At 39.7% G+C, this 18,919-nt stretch overlaps 1 protein-coding gene across 12 annotated transcripts; it reads right to left on the bottom strand.

Annotated features, from left to right (window-relative positions):
- Positions 1-289: 289 nt before the first annotated feature.
- Positions 290-17,630, bottom strand: LOC126630767 (ATP-dependent DNA helicase Q-like 4A). Of its 12 annotated transcripts, none has more exons than XM_050300947.1 (26): positions 17,398-17,628; positions 17,199-17,308; positions 16,934-17,104; positions 15,989-16,046; positions 15,400-15,831; positions 14,921-15,085; positions 14,703-14,833; positions 14,070-14,448; positions 13,850-13,981; positions 6,219-6,305; positions 5,997-6,124; positions 5,416-5,536; positions 5,171-5,322; positions 4,935-5,070; positions 4,563-4,686; positions 4,413-4,483; positions 4,228-4,296; positions 3,770-3,898; positions 3,512-3,670; positions 3,307-3,387; positions 3,063-3,224; positions 2,859-2,914; positions 1,746-1,875; positions 1,295-1,389; positions 1,009-1,086; positions 290-935 (listed from the first exon to the last, which is right to left on the bottom strand). In XM_050300947.1, the coding sequence occupies exons 2-26, from the start codon at positions 17,219-17,221 to the stop codon at positions 533-535; spliced, it is 3,672 nt and encodes a 1,223-aa protein (XP_050156904.1). In that variant the 5' UTR covers positions 17,222-17,308; positions 17,398-17,628; the 3' UTR covers positions 290-532. The 12 variants fall into 12 exon arrangements, 8 of the variants coding, with proteins under 8 accessions (XP_050156904.1, XP_050156902.1, XP_050156906.1 ...); XM_050300945.1 differs by having other exon boundaries at positions 17,193-17,308; positions 17,398-17,627; XR_007626103.1 differs by having other exon boundaries at positions 814-935; positions 1,290-1,389; positions 17,193-17,308; positions 17,398-17,629.
- Positions 17,631-18,919: the final 1,289 nt, after the last annotated feature.

Raw genomic sequence — 18,919 nt, 5'->3', positions numbered from 1 at the left:
TCAAGTAAATCAATGTCCAAGAAGCTAATAAATATGGAAGAGAACTTACATGTCATTCTACTAAAAACGTGAACAAAAGATCCAAATGAAACGAAGAGAGCTGAAAAATATGTATTAGATGGTCTCCTTAATCAGATAAGCTGATATCATTTTAGGCTGTTTGCACAACGCTTGCTCTCACAAGCTCCAATCTCCGACCTCCGTCGTCATTCGGGCAGGAAGAACCAATGGTGGGAACCCTTCTGCAGCGTTACCTTCCGTTACCCTCATAGTTTGTACCTTATACTAGTTTATATGGTTGAACAACATTGTAACTTTGAAATTAAAGTACACAAGTATTCCGACAGTAAACATAAATACAACAACAAAAAATTACAATTTACAAAACTATTGCATATAAGACATGATCTGTTAGAGGGAACAGCACCTTGTGCCAACAGCCGGAAAGGCATGGTCGTCGGAGCAGTCTCATTGCCCTCATTTTCCTAATTCAATCCAAAAGAAAACATCGCTGTGTATGATCATATTGACCCTAACAAAATTTTACCGATGTCTGCCCATTTCCCGGTGTTGACCACTGTGGCAGCACTCTTCCGCCACCGTTCTGATTGGTTTTCACATCCGGAACATTAGCTTCAAAGTCATAACCAGTTAAGTCTAATTCATCATCTATGAATACGCCGTAATCTGGCTCCACATAACTATAGGCCTCAATAGTTTTGCTCTGCTTCTTGAGTGCCATTTTCTTCAATCTATCTGTGCTTTTGAAGTCGTCATCTTCAACATTTTCCTTCCGATCTCTGTTACCATCTCTTTTCCTCTTTATATCATTGCTGTCACTGCTACCGCTGCTGTTTTTATCTGTTTTGAAGTATTCCTTTATGGCAGCTTCAATTGTTTCAAGTATTCGATCTCCATACCTGGCCGCCTTAACTCTGCATTAAGCCAAAGAAGTTCAGTGTATTGTTTCTTGGGTAGCAGCATATAACCATATAACTTGAAACTTACTGGGTAATGCCATTTATCTCAAGTAGTTCATCCTTCGTTCTAGGCATTCTGATGCTTATGTTTTTAATCGTGGTATTCCTGACTCATGAAAAATGGCAACTAATAAGGAAATATCTTTAAGGTTAAAGGGACAAATAGAGGCGCGTAGTGACACTCTAGGATAAAAATTCCCAACTCTGAACTAGTAGCAACTTTCCGAAATTACTTTTCATTCTCTTTTCTGAATACAAACTAGTATTGAACAGATTTATTCTATTGGGATGAGGAAAAAGAGTAAGAACCTTACTGAAATATGTGGTGTGCCATGACCCCATCACCAGCTTCTCTAATGAGATTAGTTCGAAGCATTTTCAAAGCAGAAAATATTTTCGTATACAGAACCTGTAATGGAATTTCATATAAATACATGTATTGACGAAGGTCAACTTAGCGGCCATGGTAGTCAGATATTTCAGCAAGCAGAATATGGTATGACGAAAGGAATAAATATGCTTTGTTTTTGTTGGGAAATATGCATTTTTATGCGCCTTGCCAACATATAAAAATAAAATATGTATCTGTGTATGCCTGTAATATGTGCGCATCTGTTCCTGTTTACGGCTTTAGGTTTCAGGCATAAAGGTCAAGGTTTAGAGTTCGGCCTAGCCACAAGAGAAACTGAACGAAGAAAAGAAATATATAAAGACCAGAAGACCTCTTCAGATCCTATATAATGCATCTAAAATCTATGAACATACCAAATCTCCTTTTGATTGAGGTTGTTCAGTGCCAGTATGTGGATGGCTCTGCATCCCAGACGTCAGTGAGCCTTGAGCTGAAATCGCTTCGGAGTTTATTTGTTTGGAAGCTTTAAAGGTGGAAGGGAATCTACAACATATTTAAGACGTCAGTCACAATATTATTGCGTGCAGTTTTTTAGGGCAGAAAAGTAACAAAAATTTACAGACTTCGATTGACATTCATAAGACTAAAAATGTTTAAGTGAAAAGAAGCATATCATAGCACATTATAAGAACAAATTTGATAAAAAGAATACGATGGTTGGAGTACAAACATGACCATCTCACTTTGAAAGAATGTATCCATAGCAATGAATCGATGATGAATATAAACCGTGTAAGATATCATGCAAGTTTGTGAAAGCTTTCTAATAGCAAAACTTGAGAAGCGTCAAAGCTTAGAAAACAAGACAGCATAGAATGTGTTGATGCACAAAACCAGATGGTCTTGGAACAACGTAAATCCGACCGTGAATCTGCAAGTAATGTAAATGACACAAGATGTATCGTGGTTCACCCCAAGGTTTGGGCTACGTCCACACTGATTATGTATTTATTTGAGGGAATAGAGAGGGAGAGGGTGAGAGCTTCTGAGGGTGAGAGAGGGGATCTCAGGCCTAGGAATTGGCCTCCCCCCAATTGTGAGGATGAGGAGTCCTTTTATAGAATAAGGACTCCTCACTTATTACATATTTGCCCCTTCCCTTATTGCATAATTACATTTGAGTCCTCCGAGTATTTATACGAGGTCTAAATACGGAGGCCCTAAATATGGTATAAACAGAATGTGTTCCAAACAGATTCTAAATTTTTGAGACGCAGTTTAGGGGAAACCAATCAAACTGAATGGGAGTGGGGGTCCTTTGAACATGGTGGATCTATCACAAGTCCGTCCCCAGCTGACAGTAATAGTATTAGACACACTGCACATGCATGGTCAATGGATATAAAAACAAGTTCTTAAGCATCTAATACAAAGATCTTTGACATATTAGTACAATACTTGTATGGAAATAGCAAAAATAGCGGTGACAAAGAAAAACAAATTATGGTATGACTAAAAATCCAAACCTTACTAGAATTGTCTTCCTGCCAGAGAAAAGTTCGCTCACTTTCAGTTCATTAGCCTGAAAAAAATGAGACATGTAATTACTATACAAAAACTAGCAAGCAGTGATGACAGTAAGTGGTATTTTCTTGCCTAGTTTTGCTCTTTTCAAGCATGATGATCTTTATAAAAAACCCAGCATAAGTGAACCGAAGGATTACAAGTACCTTAAGTATTGACGATACAGATCCATAAACTTCACTTTTCTTGACTTCCTCAACAAGAAAGTCCTCAGTAACAAGATGACGTAATACACGAGAAGCTTCACCCTTGGCTAGATGTTTTCCTGCTCCATGCAGGCTCACAGTCTGATGCCTGTGTTTCTTGACCTAACAATACAAATATAACATTACAATCGATAAACGAAAATAAGATAGAAAGGACAGTACATTTCTTAAAGTTAAAGCATACAAATTGGTTTAAGGAGCCCCTGTAGACTTCTAGAATATGAGATGACGAAAACTGCTGCCCAGTTAACTTCACCAGTTCAACCTGAGCACATGTGGCAGAAGTCAACACACAGACAATGCAAGGATTTGCAAACTGTTGCAAGGAATTGAAATTCATCAAAAGAAACATTGGCCAACATCTCCCAAAAATTATTATCATTACAAACCAGTTGCTTTGCAATCTCAGTGACATCTTTCTCACTGAAAGTTCTAATCTTCAAACAATTATCACACGTCTTTTTGCAGGTTGCAGAATCAAAGTTTTCTCCAAAATGAATGAGCTGTAGAAGTCGTCGGCAATCAACATCATTTTCACAATAACTGACCTGCAAATTTTTAGATCATTTTATTTAGAACATATGCTACGAAACAAGAGGTATGCAATATTAAACCTCAAAAACCACACACGAAGTCAAATCAAGTACCATGCGCAAAAGATTTTCGGTGTTTGTTTCCAGTACTCTCCCAGAATTAGCAGTATTGATACGATTGTATCCAGATGCCAGTGGGCTTTGCTCTATAACTCCTTGACTAATCATATGCTTCACTCGAATCTGCAAAAAAACTATAGAGATAAATGCAAGCAGAGAAAAATTAAAAATGATGAACATATTAATCCCTTACTTTTTTTAAGATGATCAAATTAAACAACCCAAATGTAAACGCTTTTATTTCCTCTTTCTATTTGCATTTATTTATTGAAATATTGACTTAGGCACCCAAACAGATGTTGAACTGGCCACATCACCCTCCACCTCATAAGTCATAACACTGACGAGAGGACATGCCACTTGACCTACAGGCCGTTCACATTCCAATGCTTACTAATTGTCCCAACGGAACTGACAAGAATCAAGTAGACAGTTTTACTACTCCAACTTACATAGTCACTGTAACTGTAATACAACACACAAGATGAACGCTGACCATCTCTACCAGCTCGACCACACTCCTGAAACATAGTGATGCAGTAAGCTAAAAGGAATTATTAATCTAAGCTTCCCACGCATAAACCATCACTCAGAAATAAGAACTTTGCTAAATTCCATAAGTTCAACACTCTGATACCTGATGGTAGCCTTCAATAGACTTCGGCAGAGAGTGATGGATTACAAAGCGGACATCTGGCTTGTTGATACCTGAATTCCAATTCCAATTCCAATATTGGTAATGGTGCCCTTTGTAAAGTGAGGCAGAAATCAGCAAAAAATAAAGTACCCATTCCAAATGCCACTGTAGCACATATAACATTGATTTCATCTTTACTCCACTGCTTCTGGACAAAGGCACGCTGAGCAGGATCCATACTACCATGGTAAAATACTGCTTTATGGCCACATTCCTGAACAACAGATACACTCTCAAGAAAAAACTAAGCAAAAAGAAAGTTAAAAAAATTCCATCATATCAAAAGTCATAGATTACACAATTAACAAACAGTAGCTACATTTTCAAGAAGCTTCAAGCATTAAATGATTATGCAACAATACAAGACTTTCCATGTATAAAATACAGAAAAAGAAGTTAATGTAAACATAAAAAGAGCATAAGACTCCATTGAACTACAAACGGACCATGATAAAGTCAAACCTGTAATCTTTCAGCAACTTTTTCACAGTCCATTCTTGAGAGACAATAAATTATTCCACTTTCATCATAATGATTTTCTTTAATGAACTTGTCAATGTCATCAAGACACTTCTTAGTCTTGGGAATAACAGAATACCTGCGATGTACAGAATGAATTGTCATTTCAACTTCAAATGACAGTTTGGAAAAAGTGATGATTTGGACATAGTACAGCAGATTCTTTGTTTAATACTTGCCGTAAATTTGGGCGATTAAAACTTTGCCGGAAAACAATGCAGTTAACAAGGCCAAGAGCTTGCACAACATCTTCTTTTACACTAGCAGTTGCAGTAGCTGTTAAAGCTAAAACTGGAGTATTTGGGAACTTCTGTTTCAAGATACCAAGAGCCTGGGCATTTTAAATAATAGCTTGACATTAAAATGGTGCAACAATCGAGAAGAAAAATCCCATTGCCATTTGAATACTTTTTAAGGCCACAACCTGATAATCTGGTCTGAAATCATGCCCCCACTGACTCACACAATGAGCTTCATCAACAACAATCCTAGCAAGCAATTGACGAGCATTTAAATTCTCCAACTGCCGTAAAAGAGCATCACTTCTGCACACAAGAACGATTGGTTTCTTAAAAAGTGATGCAGGACTCAGTACTTACACTATAACGATCGTTCAATTTGCAATTGCAACAGAAATTATTACAAGGCTGGGTATTCATGTTAGTGACTGAGAAATGACCTGACAAGGTCAAGTAACAGAAGATAATTAAATAAAAAGTGTTTAGTGTTCTCAATGATTCCAACAATAAACAGCCAGAAATAAATGCCACTTAATATTCCCTAATTAGCATACAACACAAATTACTTATTTCAGTTGTCAGATATATTTGTCACGTTCGACTACTGAAAAAGCCAATTCACATATAGTAGTTGTAAATAACACAGTTGTCAGTTTCCAGTACCTTTCTACTGACACTATACCTACCAATAAAGTGCTGTTTTTGAAGTAACAGAGGGAATACAAATGAACAATGTCTGCAAGCATATTAGATAACAAATACTCACTTAGCAACTTTCTCTGGGGTGACATATAACAGCTTGTATTTACAATATTCATAATTTAGTTCTCTAAGTATTTCCTGTTGTTCAGTCCACTCCATATTGGCACTTAGGTAAGCAGCGGGAATGTTTGCCTAGCACATACCAGAACAGGACATAAGCATACATTGTAATAGATACCAGGAAGTGAAGCAGTTAAATGAACTAAAGGATGGAGTGAAACATTACCTGCAATAAATGCATTATTTGATCTTGAATAAGTGACACAAGGGGAGAAATAACCAATGTTATTCCTTGACAAATTAGTGCAGGGAGCTACAAGATACATAAACCCAAGTAAACCCTTTAGTATAGACAGTCTAATGGCTACTTTACTGTACAGAATGAGACTACTCTACAAGGAACAAATGATGGAGATGCAAGGTACTTGGCCTACATATTGATGGATGATACAAATGTTGAAGAGCTTGCGGTAAAGAAACTGAACCAGTAAACTAAGCACGACCATACAAATAAAGACTACAGACTTAAGATGACCAAACAATATATCTGCTCCTAAAAGTGAACAGTTTATATGGTAAGCCTTAAATGGATATTACCATATCTCATAAGAGGCTACAACAACAACAACAACAAAGCCTTTTCCCACTAAGTGGGGTCGGCTATATGAATCCTAGAACGCCATTGCGCTCGGTTTTGTGTCATGTCCTCCGTTAGATCCAAGTACTCAAGTCTTTTCTTAGGGTCTCTTCCAAAGTTTTCCTAGGTCTTCCTCTACCCCTTCGGCCCTGAACCTCTGTCCCGTAGTCACATTTTCGAACCGGAGCGTCAGTAGGCCTTCTTTGCACATGTCCAAACCACCGGAACCGATTTTCTCTCATATTTCCTTCAATTTTGGCTACTCCTACTTTACCTCGGATATCCTCATTCCCAATCTTATCCTTTCTCGTGTGCCCATACATCCCACGAAGCATCCTTATCTCCGCTACACCCATTTTGTGTACGTGTTGATGCTTCACCGCCCAACATTCTGTGCCATACAACATCGCTGGCCTTATTGCCGTCCTATAAAATAAAATTTTCCCTTGAGCTTCAGTGGCCTACGACGGTCACACAACACGCCGGATGCACTCTTACACTTCATCCATCCAGCTTGTGTTCTATGGTTGAGATCTCCATCTAATTCTCCGTTCTCTTGCAGGATAGATCCTAGGTAGCGAAAACGGTCACTTTTTGTGATCTTCGCTAGATTGCTCCGGTCATTAGTGAGGATAAGTATATAAATGGATAGAGATAGGAAAGCAAACACAAGATGTACGTGGTTCACCCAGATTGGCTACGTCCACGGAATAGAGGAGTTCTCATTAATTGTGAAGGGTTTACACAAGTACTAGGTTCAAGCTCTCTTTTAGTGAGTACTAGTGAATGATTTAGTACAAATGACATTAGGAAATATTGTGGGAGAATGATCTCGTAACCACGAAACTTCTAAGTACCGGAGTGTGGTATCGTCTTGACTTTCCTTATCTGTCTCATAGGTAGATGTGGCATCTTATCTGGAAGTACTCTTCCTCCATCCAGGGATGGTATCTGTAACTGGTGGAGATGCACAAGGTAATGTATCAATGTCACTTGAAGCTTACTTGTAGTTTCAGGCTTGGTCAAGCGCGATACAAACCATGTAGTAGGAGTCCCCTAAGTCGCCGAGCTAGGGGATCTGCTGAAAGAGATGACAGACAAGGTAAGCAATCAGAGCTCCGGCTGATTGTTCACATTCTCCCTATCTTGCAGGCAGCATGAAGGATAAAGAGAAGAAAAATGAGAAGAGATGATATGGGATACTTTTGCTTTTGAAGAAGTAACTTTCCACAGGCTTATTCTTGAACTGGGCTGGAGGGTTTTTTGGTTTCCTCCAGAGTATAAGGCTGACTCAAGAATTTGAGGGTCAAAACAAGTCCATCAAATCTAGAGTACGTTCGACCCTGCTGATATGGGATACTTTTGCTTTTGACAGAGTAGTGGATGTATCGGCACGTGTGCTGTTACGCTTGTCTCCACATGCTTCCTTGTATCCTTCTCACCTGCCCTATCTGTTCTTCAGGCAGATGCGGTATCTTCCCTGGAAGCATAAGATGTTGAAGATGAGTACTCGAGAGCAATGTCAGGTAAGTAATCAGGTAAGGGGTTCCAGGCAGTTAGTTCCTGGCTTGAAGCTTGATTCCAAGTGCTGAATGATTGCTCTCTTTCTCCTTGTCTTGCAGGTAAGAACAAGGCCAAAGGAAAAGACGGGGAAAAAGCATGATATGGGATACTCTTGCTTTTAACCCTGATGATATGAGATATTCTTGCTCTAGTATAGCTTGTTTACAGAGGTATTATCGGGGGGAAAGAAAGCTGAATATTTCGAAAGGCTTCGTTGGGAGTGCCCTCTCAGATAAGAGGAAGGGTTGAGCATTTTTGCAAGTCTGCCTGTCCGTTGGGGATGGAGGTCGACATATATAGGAGTCTCCCTAACATCAAGTAATAATGCTATTCCTTTACCCTGCTTGGTCATAGCACGGTAGTGGGAGCTACCAGCTTCACAAGTTTTAACTCTGTCAGAGCACTTTGAAAAAGTGGTCTGTGGTATCTGGAAAGCTGAAGTTGCGTGTGAAGATTACAGACAAGCTTTATCCAAGGAGATCCAGCTCTTGAAGTTGGGAAAGTGGTGCCTCTTCGGTTTTCGAACAAGCAATCCTGTTGGGGATCCAGCTCTCGAGATTCAGAGAACGATGCCTCTTCGATTTTTGAGAAAGCAATCCTACTGGGGGTCTGGCTCTCGAGATTCGGAGAGCGATGTCTTCGATTTTTGAGAAAGTAATCATGTTGGGAGTCTGGCTCTCGAGATTCGGAGGGCGGTGCCTCTTCGATTTTGGAGCAAGCAATCTTGTTGGGAGTGTTTTCTCGAATGTGAGTAAAGGTTGGGCATGTTTGCTAGTCTACCTTGCCACGAAGCACAGAGGTTGACACACCGGGACTTTCCAATTATCCAGCAGTGGTACTGTTCCTTTACCCTTGTGGGTAATAATATGGTAGCTAGACCTTCAAAATTTATGTGTCTAAACTTTGTTAGTGTTGTTTCTTTGCTATTCTTTTACCCTTCTTGGTCAGAGCGATGTAGTGGGAGCTGCAAGCTTCACGTGTCTCAACTTTGTCAGAGAACTTTGGCAAAGTTATATGTGGTACCCATGAGCTACTGTTGCGTGTGGGAAGTGGGTGATTGAACAGTACGATTCATGTGCTTTCTACTTCACCAGAAATCTTCGACAGAATGCCCATAATTTCCACAAAGCTGAGTGTGCGTGTGACAGGTGCTGACAAGGCTGGAAAAGTAGGTGCCTCTTCGATTTCTAAGATCGGCCCTCGTGGTCTCTGAGCAGCCCAGCTTTTGAGAAAGCAAGCCTTTTCGATTTCTGAGATCGGCCTTCGTGGTCTTTGAGCAGCCCAGCTTTTGAGAAAGCAAACGCCTCTTCGATTTCTGAGATCGACCCTCGTGGTCTCTGAGCAGCCCAGCTTTTGAGAAAGCAAACGCCTCTTCGATTTCTGAGCAGGCGCCTCTTCGATTTCTGAAGCTTCGTCGAGTGCAGATTTTTATAGGGGCTGACATTAAGTTCCAAAGCACACTTGAATATCCACCAGTAGAAGCTCCATTCTTGCACTTCTAAGATCTTGATTTGTCCGACCTCTTCTCTCTTCAACACCTTTGAAAATGTCTGGCCCCTCCGACCGTCGTTTTGACTTGAACCTTGTTGAAGAGGCAGCCCCGCCTTCTCCAGACAACATATGGCGCCCATCCTTCGTCTCCCCTACTGGTCCTCTTACCGTTGGGGATTCCGTGATGAAGAATGATATGACCGCTGCGGTAGTGGCTAGGAACCTTCTCACTCCCAAAGATAACAGACTACTTTCCAAACGGTCTGATGAGTTGGCTGTTAAGGATTCTCTGGCTCTTAGTGTTCAGTGTGCAGGTTCTGTGTCTAATATGGCCCAACGCCTATTTGCTCGAACCCGCCAAGTTGAATCATTGGCGGCTGAAGTGATGAGTCTCAAACAGGAGATTAGAGGGCTCAAGCATGAGAATAAACAGTTGCACCGGCTCGCACATGACTATGCTACAAACATGAAGAGGAAGCTTGACCAGATGAAGGAATCTGATGGTCAGGTTTTACTTGATCATCAGAGATTTGTGGGTTTGTTCCAAAGGCATTTATTGCCTTCGTCTTCTGGGGCTGTACCGCGTAATGAAGCTCCAAATGATCAACCTCTTATGCCTCCTCCTTCTAGGGTTCTGTCCAGTACTGAGGCTCCGAATGATCCCCCTCCGGTGCCTTCTCTTTCTGGGGCTCTACCGACTGCTGAGACTTCTCCTAAGCAACCTTTATGAAGGCTCCCTCTTGTTTGTTTATTTTGACTCAAGTATATGTACATATTTGTAACTTATCGGGGATATCAATAAATAAGCTTTCCTTCATTTCAACGTATTGTGTTAAATACACCAAAGCCTTCTTCGCTAAGTTCTTTGAATTTTCTTTTGTTGAAGCTTGTATGTTGAAGCTTTGTGAGTGGAGCATGTAGGTTGAGGTAGTGTTCCCTTAATTTCCCGAGTGAGGAAAACTTCTCGGTTGGAGACTTGGAAAATCCAAGTCACTGAGTGGGATCGGCTATATGAATCTTAGAACGCCATTGTGTTCTGTCCTGTGTCATGTCCTCCGTTAGATCCAAGTACTCTAAGTCTTTTCTTAGGGTCTCTTCCAAAGTTTTCCTAGGTCTTCCTCTACCCCTTCGGCCCTGAACCTCTGTCCCATAGTCGCATCTTCTAATCGGAGCGTCAGTAGGCCTTCTTTGCACATGTCCAAACCACCGTAACCGATTTTCTCTCATCTTTCCTTCAATTTCGGCAACTCCTACTTTACCCCGGATATCCTCATTCCTAATCTTATCCTTTCTCGTGTGCCCACACATCCAACGAAGCATCCTCATCTCCGCTACACCCATTTTGTGTACGTGTTGATGCTTCATCGCCCAACATTCTGTGCCATACAGCATCGCCGGCCTTATTGCCGTCCTATAAAATTTTTCCTTGAGCTTCAGTGGCATACGGCGGTCACACAACACGCCGGATGCACTCGTCCACTTCATCCATCCAGCTTGTATTCTATGGTTGAGATCTCCATCTAATTCTCCGTTCTTTTGCAAGATAGATCCTAGGTAACGAAAACGGTCGCTCTTTGGTATTTCTTGATCTCTGATCCTCACGCCTAACTCGTTTTGGCCTCCATTTGCACTGAACTTGCACTCCATATATTCTGTCTTTGATCGGCTTAGGCGAAGACCTTTAGATTCCAACACTTCTCTCCAAAGGTTAAGCTTTGCATTTACCCCTTCCTGAGTTTCATCTATCAACACTATATCGTCTGCGAAAAGCATACACCAAGGAATATCATCTTGAATATGTCCTGTTAACTCATCCATTACCAACGCAAAAAGGTAAGGACTTAAGGATGAGCCTTGATGTAATCCTACAGTTATGGGAAAGCTTTCGGTTTGTCCTTCATGAGTTCTTACGGCAGTCTTTGCTCCTTCATACATATCCTGTATAGCTTGGATATATGCTCCTCGTACTCCTTTCTTCTCTAAAATCCTCCAAAGAATGTCTCTTGGGACCCTATCATACGCTTTTTCCAAATCTATAAAGACCATGTGTAAATCCTTTTTCCCATCTCTATATCTTTCCATCAATCTTCGTAAGAGATAGATTTGCCTCCATGGTTGAGCGCCCTGGCATGAACCCGAATTGGTTGTCCGAAACCCGTGTCTCTTGCCTCAATCTATGCTCAATGACTCTCTCCCAGAGCTTCATTGTATGACTCATTAGCTTAATACCCCTATAGTTCATGCAATTTTGTACATCGCCCTTATTCTTGTAGATAGGCACCAAAGTGCTCGTTCGCCACTCATTTGGCATCTTCTTCGTTTTCAAAATCCTATTGAAAAGGTCAGTGAGCCATGTTATACCTGTCTCTCCCAAAACTTTCCACACTTCGATTGGTATATCGTCTGGGCCTACTGCTTTTCTATGCTTCATCTTCTTCAAAGCTACAACCACTTCTTCCTTCCGGATTCTACGATAAAAAGAGTAGTTTCTACACTCTTCTGAGTTACTCAACTCCCCTAAAGAAGCACTCCTTTCATGTCCTTCATTGAAAAGATTATGAAAATAACCTTTCCATCTGTCTTTAACCGCGTTCTCTGTAGCAAGAACCTTTCCATCCTCATCCTTGATGCACCTCACTTGGTTTAGGTCCCTTGCCTTCTTTTCCCTTGCTCTAGCTAGTTTATAGATATCCAACTCTCCTTCTTTGGTATCTAGTCGCTTATACATATCGTCATAAGCCGCTAACTTAGCTTCTCTCACAGCTTTCTTCGCCTCTTGCTTCGCTTTTCTATACCTTTCACCATTTTCATCGGTCCTATCCTTGTATAAGGCTTTACAACATTCCTTCTTAGCCTTCACCTTTGTTTGTACCTCCTCATTCCACCACCAAGATTCCTTTTGGTGTGGGGCAAAGCCCTTGGACTCTCCTAATACCTCTTTTGCTACTTTTCGGATACAACTAGCCATGGAATCCCACATTTGGTTAGCTTCCCCCTCTCTATCCCACACACACTGGGTGATTACTTTCTCTTTGAAAATGGCTTGTTTTTCTTCTTTTAGATTCCACCATCTAGTCCTTGGGCACTTCCAAGTCTTGTTCTTTTTTCTCACTCTTTTGATATGTACATCCATCACCAACAAGCGATGTTGATTAGCCACGCTCTCTCCTGGTATAACTTTGCAATCCTTACAAGTTATACGATCCCCTTTCCTCATTAGGAGAAAATCTATTTGTGTTTTTGACGACCCACTCTTGTAGGTGATCACATGTTCTTCTCTCTTCTTAAAGAAGGTGTTGGCTAAGAAGAGATCATATGCCATTGCAAAATCCAAGATAGCTTCCCCATCCTCGTTTCTCTCCCCAAAACCATGGCCACCATGAAAACCTCCATAGTTGCCTGTCTCCCTGCCCACGTGTCCATTTAAATCTCCTCCTATAAATAACTTCTCCGTCTGAGCAATTCCTTGCACCAAGTCTCCAAGGTCTTCCCAAAATTTCTCCTTCGAACTCGTATCCAACCCTACTTGAGGTGCGTACGCACTAATCACATTGATAAGTTCTTGTCCTATTACAATCTTGATTGCCATGATTCTATCTCCTACCCTCTTAACATCTACAACATCTTGTGTCAAGGTCTTGTCCACGATGATGCCAACGCCGTTTCTCGTTCTATTTGTGCCCGAATACCATAGTTTAAACCCTGAGTTTTCTAGATCCTTTGCCTTACGCCCAACCCACTTAGTTTCTTGTAGGCACATAATATTTATCCTTCTCCTCACCATAACTTCTACTACTTCCATAGATTTTCCCGTCAAGGTTCCTATATTCCACGTTCCTAAACGCATTTTGCTCTCTTGAACTCTACCCTTCTGTCCTAGCTTCTTCACCCTTCCCCGTCTAATAGGATCAAAGTACTTCTTTTGTGTCCCGTGTAAAGTTGATAGGAGCATATGCTCCCAAACAACTTTGAGTGGAGTCGTTCGAAAAGAAGTTTCTATAGCCCCCTTGCTCATTTAACACTGCATCCGGGTGCCGATGGAGATACAGCGACCCTTGCTCACTTATCACTGTGCTCGGGCCACACAGCGCGCCACTTACGGGTGACGCCCTAGCTTTAGCGCGATTTCGTTCTGGATTCATTGGCTCCAAAAAAAATTCTTTTACCTGATATGTCAAGCTCTTACCCCCTCCAGTTGGCATTAAAACAAAAACATCATAGCCACTCATCGTAGCATTAATGACCTCTCTTTGGTTGAGACGGAAAGAGTGATTTCCAAACACTTTCTTGTTACCATCCTGAAAGTGGTAGCAGTAGAACAACAATTACAAAATAACAATGAAAGATAATACAAATATGAAATATGAAAATGATCTAGACCAGCACCTCCAGCTTTTTGGTCCACGGAAAATTATCGCTACTCCATTTTTTGTCCTTGGAACCTTCAATGTAGTTAACTTCAACAAACTTTGAAATGCATGGTTCCCTCTCAACAGGACAAGATGAGAAACCAAGCATATCAACAGAAGAGAACGAAACTGATGATGAATTACATCTTTCATATCCTCCAGACTCGTTATGTGGATGAACCTGTGAATCAAATCTCATGGGATCAGTCCTGAATGCAGTTGCTTGAGGTGTTTCACATTGGAAAGGCCTGGGAGTTGCTGTTGATGCAGAAAAATGTGACTTTCGTCTTTCTTCATCCAATGAGTTGTTACAAAGATATTTCTCAAGCTGCTGAATCTGCTTATTAAGCTGTAACCTAACAAAGGGAATTCACTGTTTTCTTCTCTCTTTGTAAAATATAACAAATAATAATAAATGTAAAACAAACCAAAAATCCAAAAATAACATTCTGAAGCTTTTGTTGCATGCTACATGACTTGTAGTAAACCAGAACTTTTTCCGCCAGTGCTTTTCTTTCACTTATTTATTTTTATCCACAATTCCCTCTAAAAAGATCTACCTTGACTCTAAAGGAAATCAAATCAAGATGAAAGGGGGTGGTATGCAAACCTATCTTGGCGAAGCTTATTTATTTGTTCTGGGCTGAGGTCATTAACATCATCAAGCAGTTGATTTGATATGATAATTAGGGTATCCTTCATTTCCTGCAAATGACTTCCAGCTTCTGGGCAAAGTCCTATCTGTATCAGATTCAGGAATTAGGCACATTAAGCTGCCCACATGATTAAATGGAGCCACAAAAAGCAGAATATGGATGATAAGCGTACCTTAAACCCATGATTGCAATTTAAACACAATTCTGGTGGCAAACTAGTCGCCTCTTGTCTGTTATCTTTATCTATAAAGGGAGTAAAAGGTGGAAGCTTGGAAATTGATGGTTGAGGTGTGCAACTTGATTGGTACTGTTCCACTATCTGGTCAACATCAATATTCTGAACCAAAGTAAATGAGTTCAGCGAAATCAACATTTGCATGAACAAAGACACCACAACATAAGCCTTCAGTAAAATAGAAACATAACACCATGTTCAAATTTTACACACAAGTAGTCCAAATGATATCTAATCAGTAACATGGATTGACTAGAAGCAATTAAATCACCATACAAAATAGCACTTAGTAGAACTGTAACAACCACATGCTAGTTAGTGAAATTCCATCTAGATCTTTACAACAGTAGCCTTATTCAACACATATTTACAAAAACTTTTGCAGAGTCTAAAAGACTAAAACAGATATGAATTACCTCAAGTATGTCATCATCATCGTCGTCCAGGTCATTAACAAAAACTTCTGCAGAGTCTTTCCCTTGGCTGGCATGAACACTATTGTTGCTAAGTGATCCATCCAACACCCGAGCATCAGAACTGTTGACCATCGATGCTCTGACCTGACTTTGCCGTCCAAGATTTTTTCCTGCATCTGCAACATTAAAATTACTTGATGGAAGCGGATTGCCCGGACAAGTTGCTGCTTCACTGTTCCTGGTATTAGTTCCATTATTGTATTGATGCACTTGCATATGTGCGCGACTCTTATCAATGTTGCATGAGCTTGGCAAAGCAGTTCTTACAACATCAGGACGATACTCGGCACTAACATCCTTAACTAGAAGAGTTTTTCCAGGTTTTGGGTAGTTCCTACAAGAAATCTGTAGATTGGAAAGGACATGCCAAGCCTGCCAAAATTTTCCCATTCAGAAGCAAAAGCCAAATCAGAAAAACTTTGCCAGGAAAGAGCTGGTAGGACCCCAGTTTGTTAAAAATATTGAAAAAACCAAATAACCAAGATAAAAAGACAAATGAGATTGACTACCCCTCATCCAACATGTGTACCTTTTGAACTTGTGCACTCTGTAATCTTTCAGTATTCTGAATTGGACAAGCCATTGAGCTAAAAGCATAAAGAGAACCTTTATTAGAAAGAAAAAAAAAATTCAAATAGACTCAAGATACATACCAGGTTAAATGCTTTGAGGTAGTAGTATAGTTAGTTGTATAAAAATCCATGTCTACCATCAAGAACAAGTAGTATCCAACAGTCAGAAATGATTGATTCGAGGAAAACAAAAAATGGAATTCACAAAGGCATCCATTCTTAAAATGATATATATTATACATATTTTTTTGAGAAGGATATATATTATACATATCTATCACAAACAGTGGCGGCTTTGGGCAATAGGTGCCCTTGCACAGGGCCCCCAATCTCAAGGGGTTCCTAAATGATGATATCATATGTACATATGTACCCACTTGGTTTCCGTAAAAAGAATTCAACTTAGGGAACTTTTTTAGGATTTGTATGTGAATAAGAGAATAATGGCCTCCATCTGTATTAGAGGAATCAGTTTTATGTTTCTTAGCTTGGTTCTAATGGCTTAGCTCTAAATTGCGTTTTACTTTCATGATTAGTGTTGATTTGAACTATAACTCATGATTAATAATACTCTATTTAGATACCATATTAATAGAACTATAGACACATAAATTAGCTTCACTATAGCGGGATTCTTTTATGCAGGGACCCATACCTCTAAAATCTCAGAACCGACCCTGATCGCTAAGGTAAGATGAAACTTAAAATTAGCTGAAACAAACAATAAATCATGTAACTAACACAAACACAAGAACTATATTTTACCCAAGCAAAAGACCACAATCACCAAATACAAAAACTGATGTCAAGTTGTCAGCAAATAACAAGTAATCATCAAGATAAAATGAAATAACAGTACAAACAAAACAAAAAAAAATGAAACAAGTATAACCGCGACATACCCGGAAACCATTGCCTCTTCGGCAAGAGGTTTTTGTGTTGGTATGGAGAAAATAAAATTTGAACTCAGAACACTATGCGGGCACGATAAATTATCAAGTGCATTGACATGTTCCAACAAATTAGCTTTAACAGGCGTCTGGGCACAGAAATCTTGACCCAGATTGGGACGACTGCACATACGCGAATTCCGAATAAATAACAATGGAAGCAACGTGAATATAATGCAAAGTAAAAAGGCTATTTCTTTGTTCCTCTTACTCTTGCCTCATATGAGGTGCCCTATTCATTGCTCCAACACATTTGTGTATTCGGGATCAATGGAGCTTCTTCGCGCCAAAATCTGCTACGGATTGAATGAATCGACAACGGGCTTTCTGCGAAAAGGACAAAGGGGTTGAAGAATAAGGAAAATATAGCAAATTTGGGATTGCTGAAAGTGGGATGATAAGGGAAAAGTTTATACCTTGAAAATTGCAATAATATAAAGAAGCCCTGCTGAAGTGAAACCCTAGAAATCCTTCACATTTGAATGCGGAGTGAGGCACCTGGAGACGTACGGTCTTCTTGGGTGGTCGATGCTACGGCAACTCATAGACAGACGGAGAGAGAGTAAGCGCTTCAAGAGAAGGCACGGTGATTAGTGGCGGGATACATTTCTTTTGCTTCAATTAGACTTGTTTTTCGTTAAAACCAAATAATTTGTTTTTGTCAAAATAAGTAAGGATGGAATTGCTACAATTGGGTTAAAGTTAATGGATTATTATTATAATTTTTCTCATTTGATTTTTTATATTTGCTTGTTGATTTAGTCTCATTTTGACGAACGTTCTGACAGAGTTGTTGAAAATGTTCATAGTTGCACGTTTTGTTGAATAAAGAAATCAATGGTTACGAATTTTTAGTTGAAAGATCATTGCTCTAATTGTGTTAAAATTGAGATAATATTACTACAATTTGCTTTTGAGATGAAATCTCTCTACTTTTGCTCCACTATACAGTTAGTTTATGGGCATTTAAAATCATAGAAAATAAATAAGATTAAAAAATTCAAATTCAAATTTAAAAAGAATTAAGATAGCGATTGATGCGTAGACGGAACATAAAAGACTGGAGCAGAATTAAGATAACGAATTTTTAGTTGAAAGATCATTGCTCTAATGGTTCTGTTTGGACCCAATTTTACATCATCGGCCCAAGCGATTCAGGCCGTTGAGTGGGCATGATTCTCAACCACCGGATGAGAAAGTGGAGATAATTTGATTATTAAAGGATAATATTATAATTATCTTTTAGTCCGAATTATCTGCATCTTCTTAAACCAGATAAACAAGACAAAATTATATCCCAACGGAGAGACATGTGGAACAGTCCAATGTAATTTGGATTTGTTAGCAGTGTACCGTGTGTGTTAGAGCAATTCGGTTTGGATGCCTATTATATAATTATATATATATATATGATTATATATATGTATATGCCGTAACATGCATATGACAAGAAAAGAAAGCCTAGCTAGGCTAGGCTTTTAAATATGATGGGATTATATTTTATTATGCATGCATGGGATAAAGGCTATGTTGAAGTTATCAAGACAAGAAGCCTAGGTGGGCTAGACTTCTAGTGTGATGTGATAAGACGAGATGGGTTTTTATCCTATTTGAAAAGTCACAAACAACAATCTGAAGGATAAGCCTCTGATACGGATCAATTTTTGCTCTGCAAGTTTGAGTTACAGCTGGACTCTACAATATTATCAGGTTGTGCCAAGCAGATATCCAAGTCCTATAAATACAAGAGGTCGTGCAACATAATAAAGACCCCTGCAAATCAACACAAAAATTGCTCTGCGCAAACTCTCACAACTTGAGATCTTTTTCTTTTCCTTTTTCGCTGACACATCTTCCGTTGGCATCAACAGCACTGTGGAAGCAACCGGTGATATCTTAAGTCGGCATAGATAGCTCTGTCACCGTAGAGTCGGTCGG

The sequence above is a fragment of the Malus sylvestris genome, chromosome 7 (assembly GCF_916048215.2).
Source record: "Malus sylvestris chromosome 7, drMalSylv7.2, whole genome shotgun sequence".
Taxonomy (NCBI): Eukaryota; Viridiplantae; Streptophyta; class Magnoliopsida; order Rosales; family Rosaceae; genus Malus; species Malus sylvestris.
The sequence above is the reverse complement of the archived record's forward strand: the minus strand, read 5'-3'. Positions and strand labels throughout refer to the sequence as shown.

What these genes read in the sequence shown, in the direction of transcription:
- LOC126630767 (XM_050300945.1), bottom strand. Translation starts at nt 17,221, where the DNA reads ATGAATAGGGCACCTCATATGAGGCAAGA. An exon ending in AGAGTGCACAAGTTCAAAAG is followed by an intron (nt 15,832 to 15,988) that starts GTACACATGTTG and finishes AAATTTTGGCAG; the next exon opens with GCTTGGCATGTCCTTTCCAA. An exon ending in AATAAGCTTCGCCAAGATAG is followed by an intron (nt 14,449 to 14,702) that starts GTTTGCATACCA and finishes TCCCTTTGTTAG; the next exon opens with GTTACAGCTTAATAAGCAGA.